Source organism: Myotis lucifugus, unplaced genomic scaffold (assembly GCF_000147115.1).
Source record: "Myotis lucifugus unplaced genomic scaffold, Myoluc2.0 scaffold_342, whole genome shotgun sequence".
Lineage (NCBI taxonomy): Eukaryota > Metazoa > Chordata > Mammalia > Chiroptera > Vespertilionidae > Myotis > Myotis lucifugus.
In genome coordinates this window covers 395,593-414,748 of record NW_005871390.1, presented here as the reverse complement: position 1 = coordinate 414,748, position 19,156 = coordinate 395,593, and the positions used below count along the sequence as shown (strand labels likewise).

General features: G+C 44.4%; 1 protein-coding gene and 1 non-coding gene across 2 annotated transcripts; both read left to right on the top strand.

Moving 5' to 3' along the window:
• Window positions 1–374: 374 nt before the first annotated feature.
• Window positions 375–505, top strand: LOC111828368. Its single transcript, XR_002832214.1, has one exon. It is a non-coding gene; the product is annotated as a small nucleolar RNA SNORA51 (small nucleolar RNA).
• A 1,489-nt stretch (window positions 506–1,994) lies between these two features.
• Window positions 1,995–17,504, top strand: LOC102437537 (zinc finger protein 555). The gene is given in 5 exon segments (XM_014466506.2): window positions 1,995–2,110; window positions 14,563–14,689; window positions 15,118–15,298; window positions 15,931–17,333; window positions 17,336–17,504. Coding segments are annotated over 5 exon segments (1,773 nt in total). The 5' UTR covers window positions 1,995–2,107; the 3' UTR covers window positions 17,395–17,504.
• Window positions 17,505–19,156: the final 1,652 nt, after the last annotated feature.

Sequence of the window (19,156 nt, the reverse complement as noted above, 5' to 3'; positions counted from 1 at the left end):
TGCATTCATGACCCCAGCATAATGACCCCTGCGCTGGGTCATTGATTGCTCTTACTAGTATATGTGCCCTCACCAGGGATAGAATCCTCAACCTGTATGAGGACAATGCGATGTTCCAACCAACGGAGCCACCCAGCCAGAGCAACTCGAAGCTTTTTTATGGGCCAGTCCTTTGAACACTAATTTTTATAAAGTAATATCACACCTTTCTGGAAACCATAATAACAGAATTTTTTAAAATTGTAAATAAAATGACAAGTGATATCAGAATTGGGGTGACCACTTAATCTCGAAGGAGAGAGTGTTTTCCAACATGAGCAGGCATATGCACTGCATTAGCCTCCATCATTGGGTGTATTAGGAGTTCCCAGGCCGGCCTCCTGGTGCCGACCACAGGCCGAATTCTTACACTGAAGGGGCAGAAACAGGAGGCAGAATAACCAACCCCATACACCTCAGCTCAGGCCTGCTGTCCTTGGTCTGTGTTGTGAATGGGGAGACAGTGAGTATAAAGAAAAAGGAGCCCTGACCAGTTTGCTCAGTGGATAGAGTGTTGGCCTGCGGACTCAAGGGTCCCAGGTTCGATTCCGGTCAAGGGCATGTACCTTGGCTGTGGGCACATCCCCAGTGGGGGGCGTGCAGGAGGCAGCTGATCGATGTTTCTCTCTCTTAGATGTTTCTAACTCTCTATCCCTCTCCCTCTCTGTAAAAAATCAATAAAAATATATATTAAAAAAAAGAGTTTTCAGGACTATCTCAAATTTATTTAAGCTTTTTTTGTTGTTTTATATCAGTTAAAATAGGAATTCAATTGCCTTAGGCCGCAGTGGTTCTCAACCTTCCTAATGCCACGACCCTTTAATATACAGTTCCTCATGTTGTGGTGACCCCCAATTTCATTGTTACAAATTGAACATAATTAAAGCATAGTGATTAATTACAAAAACAATATGTAATTGTATATGTGTTTTCCGATGGTCTTAGGCGACCCCTGTGAAAGGGTTGTTCGACCCCCAAAGGGGTCGCGACCCACAGGTTGAGAACCGCTGCCTTAGGGGTAGCATAGCCTTTTTAAAAAGAAAAACTTTTAAAAACTTGTGGTAAAATACACATAATAATAGTTCAACATCTCAACCATTTTTAAGCGTACAGTTTAGTGAAATTAGGTACATTCATGCTGTGTGCAGTATCAGAGCTCTTTCATTTTCAAAATCCTCTTGGAATACGCCGAAACCCTGTTCTGACAGGAATTTCCTTGCAGCGTGAAGCTCACTGAGAATCTGGCATCTCAGCTATGGCTGTGCTGAGGGGCCCTGTGCAGGTTGGGGCCGCAGGGTCCCGCTTCCTACTGTGGGGGCAAAGGAACCGGGGCCTCGAGCTGCTGACCTCGAGCCCCACGGTGAGGGCAGAGGGCGGGCTCTCCCGGTGTCACAGGTCACAAGTCAAAACCAGGTCCTACCTAGCGGGACCCTGCTGTGCCCTCGGAGACGTCACTATTGTCTTTGTTTTTAAACAAGGCGCACAGATCAACGGTGCTCCGCCCTGGGCTGACCCCAGATCATGAGACCCTCCGGTTCGGTCCCGGCTCCGGAACCGAGAACACTCCAAGAAGAAACTGAATTAGAACTTCCCGACCCAGGGGGAGGACTCGGACCCGGCTGCGGAGCTGCGGGTGGATGCCACACCCACAGGGAGAGGATTCTACTCCGAGCCCATGTCCTGGGCTGTAATCAGCCCAGAGTGTCCCGACGGACTGTCACTCCGGCGTAGGGGCGGGGCCTGAGAGAACTGTCCAATCAGAGCTATGAGGGCGGTGCATAGGGAACAATCAGGATGCAGGGGCGGATCCCGGAGAACTGTCCAATCAGAGGTTCCAGGGCGGGTCTCGAGTACTGTCTCGTCAGAGGCCCACGGATGTGGGCGTGCCCGAACACCGTCCACTCAAGACGCAGGGTCCCGAACAACCTCCAATCAGAGATCCCGGGGAAGGAAGAGGGCGTGGACGTCGCTCTCAGCAGATTGCGGCGTTGGTGCGCACCTGCCCCGCGCAGCCCCAGGTAGCTCGCACCTGCCAGGGCCAAGGAGAGGACGGCTTGAGAGCCCGGAGATGGTGAGTACGTAGGGCCGGGCCGAGACTCGGAGGGGCTGGAAGCGGCGGCGGGCCGGATCTCCCCGCACGCCCCGGGGTCCCGACCCGAGTCTCCTCTTCGGCACGGGGTGGAGCCCTGGAGTCCTGTCCGGCCCCTGCGCTGGGTCCTGGGTCTCAGAATCTCAGAATCTGGGCTTCGGGCGACTCAGATGCACATTGCGGCATCCACCCGGGGTGGGGGGGGGAGGGGCGGGGAATATCAGCCCCTGATCTGCTCCTCTCAGCGGACAGCCAACGCGATGGGCGGGGAGTCTGGGGAGACCTGGGTGTGGGCCCCAAATTGGGACGGATCTACTGATCCCGACCCCAGTTAGTAATCCTTGGAGAACTGACAGGACTCTGGTATCTAGGAGAAAGATGGAAATGATTCGGGCCCCTGAAGGGAGAGAAACTAACCCAGAAGACTGGGAAAGCTCACCCAGTGAGGTGTGGCAGTCACCTGCAAAGCCACCTGTACTTGGGACGCACTGTGTCCTTTGTTCCGGGAGCACATCCGGTCACAGTGCGGGAAGGGTCTCCCACGTGATAGGATGGCTCATTGAAATCTTGAGTTTGAAGTCATCTACGTTTATGTTCCAGTTCAGCACTGCCCCTACCTGGGCTTGTCCCCTTGATAAGATGTACGTATTGACTTATTGGAGCCTCAGTTTTTCAGCAAAAATATAAAATACTTTTAATTAATAGAGCAGGAAAGTTAATATTTCCTAAGAGATGAATTTCATGGGGCGGGGGTGGGGGGTGGGGGGAGAGTTTCTTTCCATTTGTTAAACCTTCTTCGGTTCCTTTGAGTGATATAAGAAAAGGAATTCCAGGGCTTAGCCTTGAAAGTCCTACTGGGGAAATGACTGTCAGAGAAACAGAAAACCCCTTCTGTTAGGGTCGCTGAAGGAGGAACGCACGAGGCCAAAATGGGTAAAAATTTTAAATTTATTATTACATCTGCTGGCAGGAGGGCTGAGACCAAACAGCATCAGCGGGGCAGAGTAGGGAGAGCAGGATATTATGTCACTTGTAAGGGTCAGAGTTACCGGTGGGACCAGGTGCAGGTGGGGGCCAGGTGGAGGCGGTCCCCTGGAAACTGGGTGAGGTGGTTTACTGGAAGAGTAAGGCCGCTAATCATGAGACCTAGAATGAGAATAACAGGACAGTTGTGGGGAGGGGCAAGAGCCCCAAGCAGAGTATAATGGAGTGCAAGAATGTGCCTAACACCTCCCAATATGGCAGCAGAGAAATGAATACATTTCCACATAGTGTGGTAGGTGAATTGGTCAATTATAGAGATTCACCAAAATATCAGTTCTTTTCCTGGGCTGGGTGGAGAATTTGTGACAGTAGGTAAACTGTTGTTTACTATTATTGGTAACTAGAGGCCCGATGCATGAAGATTTGTGCAAGAATGGGCCTTCCTTCCCCTGGCTGCCAGCACCGCCTTTGCTTGGCCTGAAGCTGCCTTTCCACCTTCCCAGGCTGGGGCGGTGCAAAGCCTGTGTCGTTGCCATGGTGACGAGGCAAGCATCCTGCCCTGCCCTGGCAGCTGGGCGCCTGCATATGCAAATTAACCCGCCATCTTTGTTGGGTTAATTTGCATACTCACTCCTGATTGGCTGATGGGCTTCGCAAAGGTGTGGTCAATTTGCATCTTTCTCTTTTATTAGTGTAGATACATTTTGCTTTAATCTACAGTGAATTGATATTGTCTATGGAAGAGATGGGAGTAAAGCATCTTTGTTATTTAGATAACTTTTTGTCACTGTCTCATATATTAGTTTTTAATTTCTGCCACTGTTTTGTGGCTGCCCTGTTGTGAACTAATAGACAAGTGCCCACTTCAAGTTGTTCCTTTCCATGGATTTAGTTGTCCATTCCTCTTCTAATTCCATCATGTCAGGATTACTATGGCTTTAAAATCCTTGCTTTGTGATAAGCAGGCCCCTGCCTTGTTCTTCAGAACATTTTGGCTCTTTTTGTTCTTCCTGTTAGGTTTATAAAATTAGTATTTTTCAAGTCCTAAAAAAAAAAATCTTGCTTGGGGATTTAATGGAATTTTTTGAAGATTTTAGGCCTTTTTTGGAGGGTTATTTTGCTAATACTGAATGCTCCATTTTAAGAACATGTGCAATCTTTTCATTTATTTCATTTATTTTGTTATTTTTCTTAATGTTTAAAAATGTTTCCACTTGGTTATTTTGATAGCCTTCTTTAGACTTGATTAGTACTAATTTTTAAAAAAATTTTATATTGAATTTTTATTCTTGTTAAAAATCTTATTCTGTGATTACTTTTTTGTTCTGTTGGTGTCCTACACATACAATTGGTAGAGGTTGGCATAAAGATAAGGGTTTTTTTTTCTCTTTTAGTTCTTGTACACTTTTTTTCTGCTGGGTCTGGATTGAGTCCCTAGTATGTTGACCAGGAGGGAGGTCCTGACCATACTTGTTTGTCCCTAATTGTTTGGAGAAAACAACATCATACCATTTATATGTTCTTTGTTATTTTTTTTTAATATTCTATTATCAGTTTTCCTTTATCAGGTTATGTACATTACCACCTATTCCCCAATGGTGAGATGTATGAATGTTGAATATTATAAAATAGTTTCAGCAGTTCCTAACATGATTATAGGCAAATCATATGAATTGATTTTAGAGTTTTCTATTGTATAAGATAATATCAAGCCGAAACCGGTTTGGCTCAGTGGATAGAGCGTCAGCCTGCGGACTGAAGGGTCCCAGGTTCGATTCCGGTCAAGGGCATGTACCTGGGTTGCGGGCACATCCCCAGTGGGAGGTGTGCAGGAGGCAGCTGATCGATGTTTCTCTCTCATCGATGTTTCTAACTCTCTATCTCTCTCCCTTCCTTTCTGTAGAAATCAATAAAATATACTTTAAAAAAAAAAGATAATATCAGTGTAGGAAAATGTATATGACATATGTACAGTCGACAAACATTAAAAAATAATCATCTGTGAAATGAAATTCAGCCCTAAATGTGGAACAAGCTTTCACACCAGATGTCCCACTTGAAATGAACCCCAATGGCAGGTTCTCTCACTCTGATGTGTGTAACCAATATGTTGACTCATGAAGATACATATATATATGTGTGTATATAATACGTATATGTAATATACATATATATTTTTAAACAATTTAGGTATCACTCTGCAGTGTTATTTCAAAGGGTTATTTTATTGTTCTTTACCTTGCAACCAGTCATTCATATTTATATTGATACTGATATCTACACACATACACAAATGAACATGTAAAGATCTATATCTCCCTCCTGATCCCCTCACTGTGCCACATTTTCCTTAGTACTTATATTTAATTTGCTCATTTATTGTTTTCCTTTGAAAGAATTTAAGACCCACATGATTCAGAATTTTTTGGTCAGTGCTGTAGCTCTAGTGCCTGCAAGTACTAGGACCCAGGTCCCTGTAACCTAAATCACCTTTCTAAATGAAAGAGCCAGAGGTCAGATCTTCAAAGCAGTCTCTCACAAGATATGGGGCTTCACCAGGAGAGGAGCATGAGGATGGAAGCTTGGAGCAGGACGCTTCTGTTGGCTCAAAGTGCCAGGAAAATCTAGCTTCTCTCCTTACCACACTGGGAACAAAACAGCTGTAAGGTGCACGTGAAGACATGCACGTGGTAGGAGTTCGTGTGATGTTATGCATGGACAGTTCTGCGTTTCCTCTATTATGAACCAGTTTTAGTAATGTCTGCTTTACAGAGTTATTATAAGGCTCTGTGAGCTAATGTATGTGTATAAAAACTCTTTGCAAAGTTTTTTGCATATAATGAGTGCTCAGTGGCACTTTTTAAAAATGAATGTTGTAGAGTATTTGATGGTTTCAAGTAGGGTGTGTTGGGCGTTCCTGTTTTAGTCAGCTGGGCCGCTATAACAAAAACACCACAGACTAGGGATTTATAAACAGCAAACGTTTATTTGTCACAGTTCTGGAGGCTGGGAAGTCCAAGACCAAGGTGCTGACAGATTGGGTGATTGTTGAAGGCCGGCTTCCTGGTTCAGAGACAGCTGTCTCTTCACTGTCCTCATGTGGCGGAAGGTCCAGGAAGCTCTCTTGGGTCCCTGTTATAAGGGCACTAATACCATTCATGAGGACTAGGAGGACGCCCAGGACTCAGCCTGTAGGCCTGCTCATGGCCATGATGTATTGCAATGCAAGAGCAAAGCAGTCAGCCCAGAAGAAAGGTGCCCGAGGCCAAGTACGAAGGAGAACAGGTCCAGGGTCCCCTCTAGTGACATCACAAAGCACCAGGTGTGACAGCACATTTGAAATGCCGACCAGGAAGGTTAATGAGAGGCTCAGTAACAGGGTTGTTTTTGTGTGTTTTTTAATGTTTTGCCTCCAAATAATTTTTTTTAATATATATTTTATTGATTTTTTTACAGAGAGGAAGGGAGAGGGATAGAGAGTTAGAAACATCGATCAGCTGCTCCTGCACACCTCCTACTGGGGATGTGCCTGCAACCACGGTACATGCTCTTGACCGGAATCGAACCCGGGACCCCTGAGTCCGAAGGCTAACGCTCTATCCATTGAGCCAAACTGGTTAGGGCAGTAACAGGGTTTTTATTGGGGGCTAGTCATGTAGACAGCTTCTTCCTGGCCCGAAAAAGAATTCAGACTCGTAGAAGGAGAGCAGGTCTTTGGCAGAAGCCTGATTGTTTGTATAAAAAGGCAGAGGGAGCTCCTTGTCTCCAGATGCTGAGAACTCTCCCCACATCCAAGTTGTCACATGCCACCAAGGGCCAACCTCGCAAGCAGGACTTCTGAGGACTTTCTCAGGCCAGCTCGGCTAACACTTCTGCACAGTCTGTTCCCTTGGCCCTTGAACAAGGCATCTTTTTTAAAAAACACGTTTTTATTGATTTTTTTAGAGAGAGAGGAAAGGAGAGGGAGACATAGAAACATCGATGAGAGAGAAACATCAATGGGCTGCCTCCTGCACGCCCCCTACTGGGGATCGAGCCGGCAACCTGGGCATGTGCCCTTACTGGGAATTGAATGAACGGTGACCGCTTGGTGCATGGGTTGACACTCAACTACTGAGGCACACCAGCAGGGCTGCACAAGATATCTTTATAGCAAAATTATTAGTAGGATCCTCTACAGTAGGGTGAGAACCACCTGCAGTATTGGTGTTGTTTTTTTAAAAATATATTTTATTGATTTTTTTACAGAGAGGGAGGGAGAGGGATAGAGAGTTAGAAACATCGATCAGCTGCCTCCTGCACACGTCCTACTGGGGATGTGCCCGCAACCAAGGTACATGCCCTTGACCGGAATCGAACCTAGGACCTTTCAGTCCACAGGCCGACGCTCTATCCACTGAGCCAAACCGGTTAGGGCTGCAGTATTGGTTTTAGTTATATCCTTTAGGAGGCCTGGACTTAGCCAGTTAAGTAAATCCCATTAACCATAAAGGTCTTAGAAAGCTGGGGGTGGGGGTTGCGGTGGTCTTCCTCAAATATCTGTATTCTGTTGTTCTTAACCTGGCTTCAGGTGTCAATTCCCGCACAGCACAACTCTGGCCAGTAAGTTGAAGCTGACCTGAGTGCCTTATCCGCAGATAAGACATGTCCTGATAGGACACACACCTGAGAAGTACAGTCCCAGAGGGCACACTTGCTCCCTGGAAAACTCAGAGTTTATGTTAGTCAGGGCACCCCAGCAGGACATGCAGTTTGAACTGGTGACCTCTTGGTGCATGGGTTGATGCTCAGGCAGCCAGCCAGGTCAACAGGCCCCCACTGTATCCTCAGAGTTCTCGGTGCAGACCCAATAATTCAGTCTAGGCCTTGTTTCAGAGGGACTGCTGAGGTGGTCCGTCTCAGACAGTTTGTTTAGCCACGCACCAGTTCGTCCACCTCAGCAGTGCAGATGACCTCTGAAGGTGGTCTGTCAGTGTGGAAGCTAACAGCGGTGAAATGAGCAGCTTGATTTCAGGTGATCCTATTGTAGAACAAGGCCTTTGTCATAGACAACGGTACGTGATCCCACCAGACCCACTTGCATCCATGAGGCTTTCACAATTTCGGACCTCACAGAAAGCTGCTGGAAATCTTCCATGTTCCAGGGTCCAAGTCCTGTTCACGGAGCTTCTACCTGCTTTCAGGCCAGACTGTGTGTACTGAGGCCAAAACAGCCCATCATGGACACTGTTGGGTTTTAGCTCACAGTCAGGTCCGGGAAGTATAAATACAAGTGTGAATTCAGAATGCCATCAAACTCCGGGACCTTTTCTTCCCAGTAGGAAGGCTGATTCACTGCAGGGGCAGACAACTGTGGCCCAAGTGCAAGTAGAAATGAGACTGTCCTAAGCCCGTTTTGTTGTGTCTGTCTTAGAGTCCAAATTGACTGCTGGACAATTGTCAGCCTCTACAGGTCATCAGAAACAGGCTTTTATAAGAATTCTTTAGCAAACTGGAAACTTTTACTTAGCACATTGCACACCAGTAGTTTTATTGCTAGCTTTACCCAGTGGCCAGAGTACAAAAAACGTTTTCCAAAGTATCATACTTTAAAAAGATATTAGCTTGTAAGAACATGTAATAACTTCAAAATGCAGTGGGTATTTAGTTTTAGGGCGTGCCTTTAACATTTATGTAAAACACTGTGTAATATGAAAACACGAGAATGCTCGTGATCCGCCCTCAATGTGTTAAAATTCCAAAAGTCTACCTCCCATTTAGTGTTGCCTGTCTTTTTTTTTAATTCTTTATTAGTTAAAGTATTATAAATGTGTCCTCATCCCCCCCATTAAATCCCCATCCTCCCTTCCCCCCACTCATGCTCTCATCCCCCTGTTGTCCATGTCCATTGGTTTGGCTTATATGCATGCATACAAGTTAGTGTTGCCTGTCTTTTCATTTTCATTCTTTCTTTCTTGAACCTAGGGTAAAAATCATAGTAAAAAGTCATCAGTTCTGGAGACCTGATCTTGTTTCTAATACTTAAAGTTTACATTCCAACCCATGCACAGTGGCAAAAAGCAAGGAAGTTGTGTCTCACTGATACTTTCTCCTTTGTACGGATTGGGGTGATCCCACTAGCACTGGTGAAGTTATGTGGATATACCATTTGCATCAGTTTTTATCATGCATGCAAGTGCAGGAATCACTATCATTTTAAGTAAAAAAATCTCCTCCCCCTTTATTCTGATTGCAAGTTCACTCACACCCTGTATTAGTTTCCCAGGGCTGCCATAGGAAGCAACCACAGTGTGTGTGTGTGGGGGGGGGGCCTTAAAATTTTGTTCTCTTACAATTCTGGAGGCTGAAGTCCAACATCAAGTTATTGATAGTATCACGCCCCCTCAGAACCCTTGTTCTAGGAACATCCTTGTCTGTCACGGCTTCCGGCAGCCCCAGGCACTCTAGGCTGGTGGCGGTTCCGGTCTCAGCGTTCCTCTTCACGGGCCATTTCCCCCGTGCTGTTCTGTCCTCGTATGTCATTTTCCTCTTCTGAGGACATTGGATTTGGACCCATTGTAATGACCTCATTGTAACTTGGTTACACTTGCAAAGACCTTATTTCCATAAAATTACATTCATAGGTACCAGGGATTAGTAGTTCAACGTATCTTTTTTGGGGGAACATAGTTCAATCCATAATAAAGCCCCAGTTATAAACTCAGCATTTACAGGGATAAAATTACAGCTGTCAGGGAAGGTCCTGGCCAGAATGCAGGGGTGGGTCAGGAGGCTACAGTAGCCCCAGCTGGCTGAGTCTCCTACCCCTTCCCCTTGGTTTATCTAAAGTTTTGCTCCAACTCTGGGAACTGATTTAACTTTTCTTCTCTCTATTTGTAATGCAAACTTTTAGCACTTTTGCCCATTCAAACAAAGGTCTCCGTTGGGAAATCGGGTTTTTTTCTTCCCTTGCTAGAGGAGAGAACAAAACTCAAAGGCCTCACCAGGACTATCTTTTTTTCTTTGCCACGTAGCCAGCAGGGCCAGAAGCAGCCTAGCTATCCAGTGAGCCAGCCCTCCTGGAGTCAGATCTGTCATGTTTACCTCTGTCAACTTTATCTCCCATCAGACAGCAACTCAGCAGTTCTCTCAGACCACGGACAGCTCCAGAGCTGCCCTGGCACCAGAGCACCACCCCTCCATCCCCATCCTTCCCCCCAGACAGTCCTCCTGGCGCATTTCAGTGAGCTGGGGTGTTTCTAGAAAATCTACTGTGTGTCGTCAAAGACAGCCCCCCAGGCCCTGTTTAGTGGGAGTCTTCCACCTCAGCCTTAGTTGCACTCCATGACCATGATTTTTAGATGTCTTCTCTACAGAGGGGAACGGAGAGGAATAGAGAGTTAGAAACATCGATGAGAGAGAAACATCGATCAGCTGCTTCCCGCACACTGCGCCCCCCCCCCCCCGGGATGTGCCTGCAACCAAGGTACATGCCCTTGACCGGAATCGAACCTGGGACCCTTCAGTCCGCAGGCCGACGCTCTATCCACTGAGCCAAACCGGTTAGGCCCATGACTATGATTTGTTACAACAAAAGGACAAATCAGCAAAGGGAAAGGTGCGTGGTGGGGTGGGGGGGTGGGGGGTGCTGGAGGAAACCAGGGGAAGTTGTAAGAGTCCCTCCCCAGTGGAGCCACACGGAGTGCACCCAGCAGTGAGTTGTGACAACATGTGAAATGTTGTCTACCAGGGAGGCTCATAGAGACCCAGTGCCTGGGAGTTTTACTGACAGCTGATGATTTGAGCTTCGTCTGCTAGCATGTCTCCAAACACCAGGCTCCTGGAAGGAAAGCAGGTGTTCAGCATCAATGCTGTTGTCGGCGCAGTCAGTTTAGACCAGGGGTCCTCAAACTACGGCCTGCGGGCCACATGCGGCCCACCGAAACATTTATCCGGCCCGCCGGGTGTTTTTGCCGCCGCTGTGTGCATAGGAATTTGTTCATAGTTTTTTTTTTAAACTATAGTCTGGCCCTCCAACGGTCTGAGGGACAGTGAACTGGCCCCCTGTTTAAAAAGTTTGAGGACCCCTGGTTTAGACAGTGAGGAATATCGATTCGGGTGGTGTGAAACCTCCCAAGTCCAGGTTCCCAGACACCAGCCAAGGCCAGCTGTGCCTCAGTAGTTTCTAAGGATAAACCTCCTCTTCTGCCCAATGTGCAAGGGAATTGATTAGAGGAAACACTACTGATGACTAGTGTTCTAACAGCAATTCAGCTGACTTTGGGACCTCCTGTCATTCCCTGTACCAACAACAGGGATAGTCTAACTACGCTGTTGTTCTGTTGAATAGGTAAGTACTGGCAGCAGAATTGACGGAGAGTATTTTCTGTTTCCTGCTCATGGTGGCAGTGGGTTAATATTCTTTTTTAAAAAAAACAAGGGCTTAGCCCGGCCGGCGTGGCTCAGTAGTTGAGCATTTACCTAGGAACCAACCTGGTCAAGGCATAAGCCCAGTTGTGAGCTTAATCCCCAGTGTGGGACCTACAGGAGGCAGCCGATCAGTGATACTCTCTCATCGTTGATATTTCTCTCTCTCCTTCTCCATTCCTCTCTGAAATCAATAAAAATGTTTTTAAAAAATAGATAAATAAATATAAAACAAGGACTTAAAGAAAGTGCAGCCCTGGCCAGCATGGCTCAGTGGTTAGAGCGTTGGTCTGCTCACTGGAGGGTTGCGGGTTCAATTGCCAGTCAAGGGCACGTACCTGGGTTGCATGTTTGATCCCCACCCCTGGTTGGGGCATGTGCGGGAAACAACCAATTGATGTGTCTCACATCAGTGTTTCTCTCTCTCTCTCTCTCTCCCTCCCTCCCCCCTCCCCTTCATCTCTCTAAAAATCGGTGGGGAAAAATATCCTCACTCCCTGGGTGAGGATTATAAAATAAAAAAATAAAATACAAAAAGGAAGTGTGCAGCTCAGTGTTCATGAGCTTAGGGGTTGGCCTGACATACTCTTGGGCTCAGAGGGGAGGGATATGAAAATGAGAGACATTGGAATTTGAGGTAAGGAAGTGTTTCCTTTGTAGGAAGGCACTGGTGAATCTCTTATCTGTTTTTTAATCAAAGGCAGATTTACCATTGGATGTTTTTTATTTCAGTTAACTCCTTGGCAAAAGGGACTCTTAACCTTGCCCTCAAGGTCAGCAAGAGTACTCATGAGAAATCCAAAACACTAATTCAAAATGATATATGCACCCCTATGTTCATTGCAACAAGGTTTGCAGTAGCCAAGATATGGAAGCAATCGAAGTGTCCATTGACAGATGAATGGATAAAGACACGGTACATATATACGATGGAATGTTGTTCAGCCATAAAAAGAATGAAAACTTACCACTTGTGACCATGTGGATGGACCTAGAGGGTATTATCGTAAGAGAAATAAATCAGAGAAAGACAAAATACTATATGATCTCACTTATATGTGGAATCTAAAAAACAAAATAAGCAAACAGACTCATAGATACAGAGAACAAACTGGTAGTTGCCAGATGGGAAGGGGGTTGGGTGAAAAGGGGAGGAGATTAAGAAGTACAAATTGGGCCCTGGCTGGTGTGGTTCAGTAGTTAGAGCAGGAGTGGGGACCTTCCGGCCCATGGGCCATTTAAGCTCCAAGAAATGATTTGGTCTGGCCCTGCCAAGGCATTTAGGAGTGAGTTAATTAAATGTTTGACCAAATATAACAGGCTAATTTTTAAATTGACAATGTTATATGGCCAACAAATGATGTTATAAATATCCAAATGGCCCTTGGCAGAAAAAAGGTTCCCTACTCCTGAGTTAGAGTGTTGGCCCCCACACTGAAGGGTCTCGGGTTCTATTCCCAGTCAAGGGCACATACTTGGGTTGCAGGTTCAATCCCCAGCCCTAGTTGGGGCTTGTACAGCAGACAACTGATCAATGTGTCTCTCATCGATATTTCTCTCTCCCTCCTTCTCTCTCTCCCCCCCTCCCTCCCTCCTCTTCTCCTTCCCCCTTCCTCCCTCAGTTCCATTCTCCCTTAAAAAACAAAATCAATGGGAAAATATCCTTGGGTGAGGATTAACAAAAACAAAATTGTTTTTTAAAGTACAAATTGGTAGTTACAAAATAGTCATGGGAATGTAAAGTATTACATAGGGAATTTAGTCAATAATATTGCAATATAACTATGTATGCTGTCAGGTGGGTTCTTATCAGGGTGATCATTTTGTAAGTTATATAAATGTCTAATCACTATGCTGTACACCTCAAACTAATACAGTATTGTATGTCAACTGTCATTGAAAAATAAAATTATTTTTTAAAAAAATGTAAGCCCTCATCCAGGTTTTACTTCGGGCTTCACATAGTACTGAGTGATGTGGTATGCAGTAGAGAAGGAGCGGAAGTTTGTGTCACGTGGGATTGGTGGTCCATAAAGTGTGAATATTTGTTTAATTTGCATAGAATTTCTTTAATTTCCCTCATGTGGTCAGAACCCTTTGGTTAGAGAATAAGTCGTGATGTGGACACAGTAAAAATGTAGAGGTAAGTTTATTGTGTTAGTGGCACTTTAAATCTATGAGAACTTAAGTGTGGACATGGAGTGTGAGGTTCTGATGATGAGTCATAGCCTCGATCAGGAGTGGGCAACCTTTTTGTGAGTGCGTGCCAAAACCAGCAAAATCTCTGTCTCAAAATTCTTCTGCGTGCCAACCCTAGTTTTTTGAGAACGTTACGCCTACTTGATATCTCTTAAGGTGTACGTATGTGAAGAACCTTGAAGAAATAATAAAATTCATTCGAGCGACAAAAACACAGTATATGATGATGAAAAATACATTTATTTTTTAATGTATAGCTGTACACTGATAGTCTGACAGAAAACTTTATGACTCTGCTTGATATTATCAGTGGGACTTTTGCTGCTGCATCACTGATGACAGAGATTTTACATCAGGTTTATATTTCGTGACCTTCAGAGATATGTACAAGCTACTACTTTCATCCGTCAGGCTACTCCTATTACGAGACTTAACAAAATTCATCACTGAGAACAAAGATTCACAAGCGTATGTGGATGAAACCAAAACACTAGTCGGATCTAGGAAGGCAGGGAGAGTGAAGGCAGAGGCATAGAAATTGCTCTTCCCCTCTCTCGTCAATTCATGTCTATGGTCTTTAAGATAACTTGTTATGTAAATTATTTATTTATCTAAGATGCACCAACACTGAATTTATCTGAAAAATAAAGAAGTTGATATTCAAAAAATTGTAAATGGAAGATTATAAGAGGGTTTCAACGTGCCAGCAAAAGTTACTGGCGTGCCATGTTTGGCACGCGTGCCAGGGGTTGCCCACCCCTGGCCTAGATGTTAGGTGAAGTGAGCCCAGTTGCTCAGTACTGTGGGTCTCACCCATCCTCCCGCACATATATTGGATGTTTCAGGACTCGGTGGTCTTTGAGGATGTGGCTTTGGACTTCTCCCAGGAGGAGTGGGCTTTGCTGGATGCTGCTCAGAGGGAGCTCTACAGAGATGTGATGCTGGAAACCTTTAGAAACCTGGCATCCGTGGGTAAGAATGACATTGTTCCTTCACTTTGTCATTTAGAAAACATGCATTTTTTGCATACCAAGACTGTTCCCAGATTTGGAATGTGGAAAGGGAATACATTAATTAATAAGAAAGACATTGTCATAACTCATAGAACTAGAATCTAATAGCTCCTCCATGAAAATGAGAATCCATGTATTAGACTGAGTTTTTCTTTTCATGTAAAAAAAGTGTTATCAGTGGACATAGATTTCATGGGTTATCAGGGCGCCCAGTAAAGTTTGTTTTTGTAACTTTGGGAGAATTTTACTGTTTATTAAATTGCTTACCATCTGACCTCTTGTACTTGTTATTGATGAAGCCCTGACACAGCCAAACTCCTCAGTGTCATGTTTGGCTCACAGGTGCCTGTATTCATCTTGTAGGGTTTGTTCCCTTTCTGTTTTCAGATGATGAGACTCAATTTAGGTCCAATGGGTCAGTTTCTCAGCAGGATCTTTATGTGAATAAAATGTCCAAGGAAGATAAAATAGCAGAGTTCACCAGAAATTCTTGGGTCTCCATCTTAGGAAAAATTTGGGAAGAACTTAACATTGAAGATCAGCACACAAACCAGTGGAGATATCTGAGGTGAGTTGCATTCCTGGAGGAATCTTAGTATGTCTTGAAATTTAAAAAGCAAACTAACAACCCACATAAGCCTAGATCAAATTTGTTTATTCAGATTTTCACATAAAAAGCACACCTTTATTAAATATGACATAGATGTTGAATGTTAGAAACAGTTGAAAAGAATTAGGGAAAAGCCCATGTTTAGGAAACACTGTTTTCATAATGGCTGTGGCCAATCCATTCTGTTCATTCCATGTTAAAATAAATCACTTAGGGTAGAAAACAACATATTCACTGAAATTGGTGAGAATGTAATTCTAATATTAATAAATATTAATAAATCATTATTTTTATATTTTGTTAATCCTCACCTGAGGATATTTCTTCCATTGATTTTTAGAGAGAGTGGGAGGGAATGAGGGGGGAGAGAGAGAAATATTGACACATTGATTGGTCACCTCCTATATGTGCCCTGACTGGGATTGGGAATCAAGCCTTGAGCCTGCAACTGAGGTCTGTGTCTTTGACTGGAATTGAACTTGAGACCCTTCAGTCTGTGGGCCCAACGCTCTAACCACTGAGAAAGTCCACTAGGGCAAGAAATCATTAGAAGTCAAACTATTGATAACATGTTTCTGATTTTTTAACAGAAATTACGTGATGGAGAGACTCTGTGAAAGTAATGATCAATGTGGGGAAGGCTTCAGTCAGACTTCAAATCTTAATCTGTACCAGAAAACGTTTGCTGAAGTAAAGCAGAATGAATGCAGTGCATATGCAAAAGTCTTCATGCATCATTCATCTCTACAGAGTCACATTGCCATTCATACTATACACAAACCGTATCAATGTCAGGAATGTGGGAAGGCCTACAGTTGTTCTTCAGACCTAAGAGTGCACGTGAGAACCCACAAAGGAGAGAGGCCCTATGCATGTAATTTATGTGGAAAAACCTTTCCTCGTACTTCTTCCCTCAACCGGCATATAAGGATTCATACTGCAGAGAAAACCTATGAATGTCAGCAATGTGGGAAAGCCTTCATTGATTTTTCAAGTCTTACTAGTCATCTGAGATCCCACACTGGAGAGAAGCCCTATAAATGTAAGGAATGTGGGAAAGCCTTCAGTTATTCCTCAACTTTTCGAAGACACATGATAACACACACTGGAGAGAAGCCCTATAAATGTAAGGAATGTGGGGAAGTCTTCAGGTATTCCTCAACTTTTCGACGACACATGATATCACACACTGGGGAGACACCACATCAATGTAAGGAATGTGGGGAGGCGTTCAGTTACTTCTCAGCTTTTCGAAGACACATGATATCACACACTGGAGAGAAACCCTATGAATGCAAACAGTGTGGGAAAACCTTCATTTATCTCCAGTCCTTTAGAAGACACGAAAGGATTCACACTGGAGAGAAACCCTACGAATGCAAACAATGTGGGAAAACCTTTATTTACCTCCAGTCATTCCGAAGGCATGAAAGGACTCACGGTGGGGAGAAACCCTATGAATGTAACCAGTGTGGGAAAGCCTTTAGCCATCCCTCATCCTTTCAAGGACATATTAGAGTGCACACTGGAGAGAAGCCTTATGAATGCACTCTATGTGGAAAAAGTTTCAACTGGCCCGTATCCTTACGAAAGCATATGAGAACACACACCAAAGAGAAGCCCTATGAATGTAAACAATGTGGAAAACCCTTCAATTTGCCTGCTTGCTTTCGAGAACATGTGAGAATGCACCCTGGAGACAAACCGTACGAATGCAAACTATGTGGGAAAGCTTTCTATTGCCACATATCCCTACAAAAACATATGAAAAGGCACACTGCCGAAAAACTCTATAAATGCAAGCAGTGTGGGAAAGCGTTCAGTTGGCCCGAACTTTTGCAACAGCATGTGAGAAAACACTCTGCAGAGAAGCCTTATGAGTGTAAGGAATGTGGGAAAGTCTTCAAGTGGCCATCATCTTTACCGATACATATGAGAATGCATACTGGAGAGAAACCTTATGAATGCAAGCAATGTGGGAAAGCCTTCAGTTGTTCCTCGTCCTTAAGAAGACATACGAGAACACACACTACAGAAAAACACTGCGTATATAATGTGGGAAGCCCTCCTGCAAGTGAATTCAAGCACGGTGCTTCAGAAAATTCACACCAGGAGGGAAATCTTATGAAAGCTGTAAATATGGTGTTGCCTTTATGAGTATCTCATTGTTAAAATGGACCCATAGGTAGTATATTTCCAGTTCTTTTGCAAATAAACATTTAGGTGAAAAATAACTCTCCAAGTACTCTTAGCTATAGTACATAAAATTTGCATGTAGTGTTTTTTCTTACATTTCAGTAAACAAAACTTTCATCTTTAGTTTGTGGACTTTAAATTGCCCTCTAAGGGGTTATTGGAACAATGACACTTTGTTATTTGTTGGATGTTTTTTACTGACTTAATGTGGCAGATACGGTTATCAACCATCATATATTTTCTACCTTTTTGGCCAGAGGAGTCTTCCATTTCTCTTATAAGTAGATTTTGTAATTATGAAATTATATGAATTGTTGTTTTCAGCTTTTACCCGGCCCTGTTGTTCTTGCTTGTGATTGGGAATTGTATTTACTTGAGACCCGTGTGATATCACCATGAGATAGAGAGTTTGAGAGTTTGAGATGGTTCTGTTGGATTGTGCTATGTCAGCGTGGCCAATGGGAACTGCAGGTCCCAGAATCTTTTATGATTCCATGTTCTAATTCACCAGTAGCCTAACTTGGCATCAGATTTGGAAGGCAGACGTGAAGAAGCCATTACTTTTTGGAGCCACTTTAAAGTGTGATAGGAAGATATCTAGGGACTTCTAGATCCCAGCTTTCAGCGCCTCTCCCTGATTTCTTTGCCCTGCTGATAAAGAGTATCATCAGAAGAAACAGCCAGTGCTGGACTTCCACTCTTCTCAGAGGCAGAGGCTTCCACAGATACCTCCATGAGCTCGGTATCAAGGACCCACCCACTTGTGTAATCAGGTACTCACACTGTGTATTTTCCTAGAAACTGTAAGGTGTCCTCCAGGCCACTCATTCAGACTCATGGTTAGTGACTCGTACTATGATTCACCCTCTTCTCCAGATGTTAACATAGTTCATAAAGTCTAATTTGTATAGCAAACACTGTTCATAATACTTTTAGTGGTTTTCTGGTCCTGCCTCCACCACAAAAACCACAATGTTGCAGCAAAATAAACACTTGGGACTTGGTTGATCTATTGAATTTTTAAGTGTGCTGACCCAGCTCTTCGTGAGAACAGACACCTTCCTCATCTAGTAGCTTTGGGGAGATTTCTGTTACACAGAACTAAGTGCAGTTCTTTCATAGGAGTTTAATTAAAAAACAATGTGTATTTTATTCTCAAGGAAAATCAACTGGATGGCTTGGGACAACAGAGCATTTTGTCTCCTCGTTCTGCAGGCAGAAGTCCGAAATCGAGGTGTTGGCAGGACCAGCTTCCTCTGAAAGTGCCAGGGAAGCATCTGTTCCAGCTCTTCCCGGCAGCTGGTCATTCATTGGCTTGAGGCAGCGTCACTCTAATCTTCACAGGGCAGCATTCTCCCTGTGTGCATGCCTGTCTTTTCATGTGGCATAGTTTTTGTAATTATTGGATTAGGGCCCGCCTTTCTCCAGTATGACCTCATCTTCTACAACAACCCTGTTTTCTCCCCATGACCCATTCTAGACTCCAGAGCCACCTGCCACTGCCCATGTCCACTTCTAACCCCTGTGCTCTGCGTAGTCTCAACCCCAGGGGCCTGTGGGAAATGGAGATCTCAGAGTCTCCGCAGACACCCAGCAGCCTTTTAAGAAATGCTCCAGAGA